This window comes from Arachis hypogaea, chromosome 11, assembly GCF_003086295.3.
Source record: "Arachis hypogaea cultivar Tifrunner chromosome 11, arahy.Tifrunner.gnm2.J5K5, whole genome shotgun sequence".
Classification (NCBI taxonomy): domain Eukaryota; kingdom Viridiplantae; phylum Streptophyta; class Magnoliopsida; order Fabales; family Fabaceae; genus Arachis; species Arachis hypogaea.
In genome coordinates this window covers 73,390,451-73,399,480 of record NC_092046.1, presented here as the reverse complement: position 1 = coordinate 73,399,480, position 9,030 = coordinate 73,390,451, and the positions used below count along the sequence as shown (strand labels likewise).

Below are 9,030 nucleotides of genomic sequence, written 5' to 3'. Positions count from 1 at the left end.
GCCGACAATCTCCGTGGGATCGACCCTTACTCACGTAAGGTTTATTACTTGCACGACCTAGTGCACTTGCTGGTTAGTTGTGCGGAGTTGTGAAAAGGAGTTGAGATTACAATCATGCGTACCAAGTTTTTGGCGCCGTTGAGATCACAATTTCGTGCACCACTCTCCAATTTCAAGTGTTTTGTTGGCCCAAGATTGAAGTTTCAAGCCCATGATTTCAACTAAGCAAGGCACCAACTTTTGAATTTTAATTACAAGGAAGATCATTAGCTAATTAAGAGTCATTAATACTTAATTAATTAGATTGAATTGGATTTAGTTTCTTTTTGAATTAGTTTGAATTCTGAATCAGTTTTTTTAGGGTTAGTATAAAAAGGAAAGAGACACACATGTGCTTCTCTGCCTTCAGTCATTTTCAATTCATTGTCTTTGATTTTCAAAGACACTATGAGTCACTAATCTCCTCGGTTAAGGTTAGGAACTCTGCTAATTCTAATAGATTAATGTTATAGCTTTTCCACTTTTGATTAATGCATTGATGTTTTCTTAAGAAAGAGTTTTCGTTCTTCATCACAAGGGTTTGAATGTATTGGAAAACAATTCTAATATGACTTGAATTCTCTTAACATCTTAGAAAAGTTGATTATTACAATTAAGCTTGAAAACTTATTCTCATGATTATTTAAGTTCTAAAATTGGGCTTGATAAGTGACATCGAATCAACTTGGTTTAGCTCTTAAGAATTGTGTGATGTTAAATCAGTGAACGTACCTCACCTCTTATCATAATCAATTGATCAAGGAATTGACGGTTTATTAAGAAAAGAGAAATTGAATTACTAAGGGATTGGAATTTGGTTATTTATGATTTGCCATAGATACACCTTGTATGATCAAAGTAAAGAGTGAAAAGCATTCTTCCTGAAGTTTTAACATCTTTGGAACCTTAACTCTTTTAATCATATCACCTCTTCAATCATTTACAACTTGCTTCTATTTAAATTCACTGTTTTATGATGATTGTCTCTGAAACTCTAGTTTTTTTATTGTCTAATTAGAATAATCAATTAATCATTGTTTCTTAGTCCTTTAATCCTCGGGGGAACAATAACTCACTTACCATGATATTACTTGATACGATTCGGTGCACTTGCCGAGTTATGATTTTGCAAATTTTGCATCACCGGATAGACTTAAGTCTGTACAATTAATTATAATGCCGGTACGTGTTTTTTCACAAATAATTATATTTTGGCACTCCAATTAATTTTTCAAGTTAGATTTTCAAAGTAATTTTTCAAACTATAAATTTTAAATTTCTAACCCTCTTAGTTCACTTTTAATTAATTAATTTTCTATTATTTATTTTTTTCCGGGTCTTACAGTAGAGATGTATGTTAATTTGCTAAAAATAAGTTGCAAAAGGAGCAAGAAAATAACAGTAGCAATGAAAAAACTACTACAATATACATGCATGATAAGTCTGGAGAGAAAAAGTCTTCTAAAGTAGAACAAGAGCAAGTTAAACAAGGACCAGCTAAAGCTCACATAACAATATGTGAAATAAGAAGACCATCATGGAATACTGACTATGTCATAACTTTCCATGATGCATATTGTTTTGTGACCGAAGATAAAGAATCATCAACTTTTCAAGAGGCTATAAAAAGTTCGGATTTTTTTATGGATGACACCATGCAAGGAGAAATGAAAGTACTATGCAAAAATAAGATGTGAGAGCTTGTCCCACTCCCAAATGGAAGAAAAGTCATTGGTAACAAATGGGTCTATAAAATAAAGAGTGACAGTCATGACCAAATAGAATGTTACCGTGCAAGATGGGTAGTGAAGAGATTTGCTCAGAAAGAAAGTATTAATTTCAATGAAATATTTTTTTTCTATAGTCAAAATTTCTAAAATTAGAGTAGTTTTTGATATACGTGTTGTGTATGATTTACATCTAGAGAAACTAGATGTGGAGACTGTCTTTTTTCACGATGAACTTGATGAAGAAATATATATGCTCCTACTAGAAGGCTTTAAAGAACCAGAAAAAGAAAACTTAATTTGCAAGTTAATCAAATATTTGTACAGTTTAAAGCAGGTACTGAGATGTTGTCACAAGAGATTTGATTCTTTCATTATTAGCCTTAATTACCACAGACTTCATTCAAACTATTGTACTTATTACAAAAGGTCTAATAATGATGATTTTATCTTTCTGCTATTGTACGTGGATGACATGGTGGTAATAAGTCCAACAAATATTGTGTCGAGGAACTAAACGCTCAGTTAGCTAGGGAATTTGATGTGAAAGATTTGAGATTAGCAGACAAGATTTTAGTGATGCAGATTTGTTGAGACAAAAAAGATAGAAAGATTTAGATATCCCAAGAAAATTATTTGAGAAAGGTTTTGCGGTTCTTCAACATGAAACTATGCAAGAATGTAAGTCAATATCTACCCCACTTCCTATCAATTTTAAATGATATTCTGAGATGTATCTTAGTAATAAAGTAGAGAAGATAAAAATGTCTCAAGTACCGTATGCATCTGCCGTGGAAATCTTTGTGTACGTCATGATTTGCACTAGACCAGATATTACTAAATTAGTTGGGATGGTTAGCAAAGAAACCTCTAATGTTACTTTATGTTTTAGAAGATCTGAATATATCGTCAAATGATATGTTGACTCGAATTTTGTAGTAATCTGGACAAAAAAAAATCTACTATAAACTATGTGTTCACACTTACAGGAGGTGCAATCTGGTTATCAAAAGTGCAAGTTATTGTAGCATTATCAACTATAGAAGCTGAATATGTGGCAGCTACACAATCTTGTAAGAAAGCAATTTAGTTGCAAAGGTTAATAGAGGAACTTGGACACAATTAGGGTATGATTTCAATAGTTTGTGATAGTTAGAGTGTCTTGCACATTACAAGGAATCCAGCCTTTCACTCAAGAATGAAACACATAGGCATTCAATATCATTTTGTTCGTGAAATAGTATAGGAATGAAAATTGCATATATGCAGAAAATTCACACCAACGATAATCTTGCAGATATCATGACATAGCTAATCAATACAGATAAATTTGATTGGTGCAAATCTTTTCTTGGCTTATTGAAAATATGAGCAACATGAATACACCAAAAGAATAATTTGAGTATGAGATTGTGAAAAGAAGAAGCAATATTTTTCTTTTTAGTTTGAAGTCAATAAAAATGGCTAGAAGTTACAAGCGGAACAAGTTGGAGTTTGAAGAAAACTAAAGAATATTATAAAACTTTAACTAGAGTCTAAGTATAATGCTACAACTTGATCAACTTGAAGATAATACACATACATAGCATATGGAAGTCTAGAATATCCAGTAGTAGTTTTTTACCAAAGTTAAAATTGGATAAGATATCTTAGTTGTAATCTTTGACTTAGTCAAAGAATGAGTTGTTACATAATCATGTGTTAAGAACAAGTTTTAAATGATGTTAAGATTAAGTTGATCAACTTGATATCATGATAATTTAAACAAGTAGTGATTTATTTGTTTTTTTATCACTACTTCTATAAAACTATATATAGATGCTTAAAACATTTGCTAATGTATGTTGTGTTGCATGCATAGAATTAGCGAGTAAAAATTAAAAAAAAATAGTAAAATTTCTCGTATATGTAATTTTTTTGCATGAGTTTTCATAATATATAAAAGAATATTATAAATTTTTTATATATTTTGAGAGATTATAATTTTACCACTTTATCATATTATTTCTACTATTGTCTAAATTCTTATTAATTCTATTCATTTCTCGTCTTACAAATTTTAATTGTGTTATTTTGTCTCTATTAACTCTGACATCTAACACTAACATCATCCTAAAGACAAACAACTTCCACCGAAGATGGTATTTTTTTGTGTAGTTCCAAAGCACGTTTTTGGATTGATTCACGATCCGAACTTGTGGAATGCTCTCCTATTGGTCTCAATTTTGGTTTTGTTGGAAACCTTGTATCAATAATGATCTTCTGGAGCCGAACTGCATTCTCAAGCACGTACATGATTAGTTCAACTTCACATGTTGCCCCACAAAATCCAACCAATTCCAACTCCTTAAGACTGTATTCACATTCCTTTGAGAATGTGGTTGCCCTTCTAAAAATAGGATTGATATTTAACATCTGCAACATGTAAAAAAAAAAAAAAAAAAAAGCCACATTTAGACTCAATTATTCTTAGTGATGCTTTTGTTTGCTTAATGATTTTTTAGTATTTAGTATGCACTTTTCATTAGATAATGCATAGAGTTTTTCAATTAGTACGTACTTAGACCAAAAAGTTTAGTAGTTTACCCCTTAAAAATTGAAAGAGTAATATCCAAATCAGTTCTTAAAAAATTTAGTCAGATATTTTAGTTTTTAACAAATTTTAATTATTAAATTAATTCTTAAACTTTTATTTTATTAGACAAATCAGTACTCATTTTATTTCATTCTTTTTTTATAGAAAAATTTTAAAAATTTTAGGAATTATTATATCTTTTATTAAATAGTGATGGATACTGATTTGTCTATTTTTTTTAATCAAAATCTGATTATTAGAATTTGTTAAAAATTAAATTGTTCAACTACAAATTTTTTAAGAACCGATTAGGATATTACTCAAAATGAAAAGTCCTATAGTCTTGAGAATTGAAAAAGTAAAAGAAAAACTATGTATCAAAATGAGTTCATCAAACGTACATTTATGTCTTAAAAATTTATTGTTTGATTCACATTTATCTTAAATATTGTGCATTTTCTAAAATGAATTCGTCTGCTGATGTCAATTTGTGGGCATAAATCATAAGGAAATGCTTATAGTACTTGTTTTTCTAATTTGCATCTAAAATTATGATCAATCATCATCTAACATAACCAAAGTTCCTATTCTTGAATTAACGAGAAAATAAATAGGAAGGGCCTATTCTTGAGCATTTTTTAGCAAGAGATGCGAACATATTCACCTTAAGTGTGAACCTCCACAATGAAGGAGATGCCTTTAATAGCAAAGCACAAGTACTAAGTGTGATGCCATCTTCCATACATGTAACCAACTCCAAGTGCTTGAGGTTTTTTAACTCAGGAAGTTGACATAACCAATAAACCTGGAAATTATTTAGACACTACAAAATATCTCATTGTTGTCGGGGTTGTTTGTAAATTTTGATTTTGGAAAAAAAAAAAGAGTAAAGTATGTTTCTTATCTCTAACATTAGTGATTTTTTTTAAATATTTCTTAATATTTAATTTTATTTAATTTTATATTTAATATTTTGAATTTTTTTAATTTTGTCCTAGCATCTTTGGTTTTTTTCAAAGCTATTTCTAGACATTTTTAATTTTGTCTCTAACATTTTAGATGAAATTAATGTTTATGAATAATTTTGAAACAAATCGAAAGCATTAGAAACGAAATTGAATGAAATTAAATATTAGAAATATTTTTTAAAAAGTCACAAATTAAAGACAAAAAATATACTTTATCCAAAAAAAAAAGAAAACCAAGGAATAAAAGAAATAGAACTGACCACTTGAGGTACATTTTGTGTAATATCCAATTTAAGCACTTTTATTTGAGAGAGAAAGCTCTCTCTAGTGAACTCCACATAGGATCCTCCGAATTCTGCTTCCACAAGTCTTGGAACACTTCTGAATTCTGTGTCCAAATGGGGTCCACAGTATTTGAATGACACCAAATTCTCAGCACAAATTTCCAGGTTCCTCAGCTCCCAACACCTCACCAACTCTAAACATTTCAGCTTCAATGATGAACCTGAAGAAGAAGAAATGTTCATAGAATTTGGAACTCCTGAACTATTTAAACTCAAAGTTTCAAGTGAAGGGCAGCAACAAAGTAAATATTCTAGCATCTCACTGGTCAAGTTAACGAATTTCAACCTCAAAACACATAAGGAGTCAAAATTTTCCACTTTGAACAAATGCAATGGAAGAACATATTCAAATGAGTGCCCAAAATATAGCTCTAGCTTATGAACCTTCTTCTGAATTGCATATTGAAGCCACTTTTCAACATCATAGTCAGTGGCAACATGGAACCAAAATCTCAATCCTTCAAGTGTTGGACTTTTAAGTGAACTCAACAACTCATTGATCCAATTTGTGTATGTTTTCCTTTCTGCATCAAACATGATCTCCATTGCCATTTGTAATTGTCTCCCTGAAGCCTTATTAATATCCTTTTTCATGTCTTTCATCACTGGTGAACCATCAAACTCTAAGGCTCCAGAGAAGAATTTCCATAGGTGCCTCCATTTTCTTGAGAGGATGCTGGTCCTAGCTGCTTCATTTATTGCCAATTTTGATAAAATTGTTACAGGGATTCCATCTGGCAATTGGTTTATGATGGGATCCTCTTCTTTATTGTGAAATTTTGCTCTCTTCTGTTTATAATCTTCTGATGATTGCTGCATCTTACATGATCCTATGAAATAATAATAGTGGAAAAAGGAAATTAAAAGCGAAGGAAAATTGAGGGGCAAATGGAACAAAATAATTTATTAAGTTATGAAATAAAAAATGTGGAGATCCTATGTTAAAAACAATGATGTTTGCAAATGTAGTAGTAATAATAATAAGGCTTTTCAAACTTTTGTTGTTGAAATTTGGAAATTAGATTAATATATCTAAATCACTGAAAGGCCTTTTCGACTTACTAATATATATACGATATCTACTTTCTGAGATTTGTGAATGAGACAGAAATTAATATCGATATTATGATGATTAAGATATATTTGATAATGGTACTTTGATGCCACTTTTGCAAAATGATCTTAGAAACTAGAACCTGGTTTGGAGAACTTGTTTGTGAATTGTGATGCACATAGATTCAACCTGTAATAAAAGATCCGAAGTATGTTCCGTTGGTGATGGGCATCAACTCAAATTACTAAAATAATTTTTTGTTGGTACTTACGAATAAGAAAATAAGAAAATAATTTTCTAACATCCGGAATCGAAGTCAGTATGAAAGTTTTGGTTACCATATTTAGATTTTAATGTGATCTTGTTATAAAATCCAAACTTGATAAGTCAACAAGATATCTACCTATAAGTACAAAAATGGGCACGGATTTGGTGAGCAGTTCCTGTTTGTGTCACCAAAAGGCCCAAAAGTTATTTTGCTCACTGGTAAGTTAAATAGACTAAAATAAAATATTTTATTTTAATAAGGTCTTTTCTTTTATAATTTTTAAGAGGGGTTTTCATATTTTTTTTATTGGAAAAACTACCATTTGTACCCATAAATTTTGCGAACGCTGACAAAAGTACCCATCAAACAAGAAAACTAACGTTGTACCCATGAAAGATAGGTTCCGTGTGTCAATAGTACCCAAACCGTGATTTTTCGTTGACTTTTTAATAAAATTCCCAAATTACCCCTTTTATCTTCTTCCCCAAATTCCAAATTTCACAACTCTCATCCTTCGTCTTCCTCTGCCACCGCCAGTCACCTGATGTCTTCCTCCAACCTTTATCCTCAACCTCCATCTCTCTTTATTCCAATTCAAATTTGTTCTCCAAATCTAAATCCAAATCAACTTTAACATCATTACCCTTATTATTTCTTTCTTCTTCGGATGCAACAACAACACTAAGAAAGCACACCCTTGTCAAACTCTTCAACCTCTTTAACCTGAATATTGTTGTTCTTCTTATTCCAAATCAATAAGTAGTAGAATTCAGCAACCAGAGCCAACAAGAGGTCGATGGCCACGTTCTCTTTCCAACGGTGACTCCAAACACTGCTCAGCGCCGTCGATCTGTAGAAAAAGGGGATGCTGTTAGAGTATCTTCATGCCATTTGGTAGACTGATATTCACATTGCAGCCACCGCCGCTGCTTAGGCTAGGCTTCCGATGCCACCGCAGAACCCTCTAGAAGGCTGTGGTGGTAGTAATGTTATTGTTGAAGGATCTTGTTTCACTTTGAGTACTCGAGAACAAGGAGGGATGATGGTGGCGGGGTACATTGATAAGGATGAGCTTCTGAACATGCCGAGTATGATCGAAGACATGGCCAGGGGAATGCAGGGTGAAAAAGGACCCACACTCCCAAGCCAACCTTCGACGACGACATCATCAGCAAGTGCTGCTCCTCCAGTGAGTTCCCAGCGAAGCTTCTCCTCTGCAACAAATGCGACCAAGGCTATCACATCTTCTATCTCCGACCTATCCTTCCTTCCGTTCCCAAAGGCTCTTGGTTCTGCGCCTCTTGTTCCCATAGTGAGACCAAGAGACTAAAATGTATGTATTTTTTGTTAATTTCAAACTTCTTTTTATTTTTCTACACCAGATCTACAAATCCATAATATTTGAACAATAATCTCAGATAATTAATAATCCACAGTTCTTAATCTTTTTAATTTAACAATTTTTAATCTTTTTAATTTTTTGGTGGCTGGCAGCAGCAGAAGAAGACGAAGGATGAGTGTTGTGAAATTTGGAATTTGGAGAAGAAGATAGAAAGGATAATTTAGAAATTTTATTAAAAAGTCAACGAAAAATCACGGTTTGGATACTATTGTCACACGGAACCCATCTTTCATGGGTACAACATTAGATTTCTTGTTTGATGGGTACTTTTGTCAGCGTTCGCAAAATTCATGGGTACAAATGGTAGTTTTTCCTTTTATATTTTTTTATTTTATTTACTTTTTCATTGATAATTAGTTAATTATAGACTTCAATTCCATTATTAATTCTCAAAGCTTCTTTTCCGTTGCCATGTCCTCCCTCTAACTCCTCCTACGATTGTTTTCTATATTAAGACTTTTAGAAACTAACACCGAATCTCCCCTCACTACTACCACCACCGCTGCCACCTCCCTCCTCTTCTTCCGTCGTCACAAGCCCACCGTCCCTTCCATTATTTCCACCTTCAGCAACAACTCCAAACCTTCCCATCGCCTCTTCTACTCACTCCTTCATTGCGCCACCAACTCTTCCTCTCTACTCAGCCATGGGGA

The 9,030-nt window shown here is 32.3% G+C and overlaps 1 protein-coding gene across 1 annotated transcript; it reads right to left on the bottom strand.

Annotated features, from left to right (window-relative positions):
- Positions 1–3,763: 3,763 nt before the first annotated feature.
- LOC112721474 (FBD-associated F-box protein At3g52670-like) lies at positions 3,764–6,477 on the bottom strand. The gene is made up of 2 exons (XM_072208067.1): positions 5,006–6,477; positions 3,764–4,181 (listed from the first exon to the last, which is right to left on the bottom strand). Exon 1 carries the CDS (start codon positions 6,470–6,472, stop codon positions 5,522–5,524), a length of 951 nt encoding a protein of 316 aa, XP_072064168.1. The 5' UTR covers positions 6,473–6,477; the 3' UTR covers positions 3,764–4,181; positions 5,006–5,521.
- Positions 6,478–9,030: the final 2,553 nt, after the last annotated feature.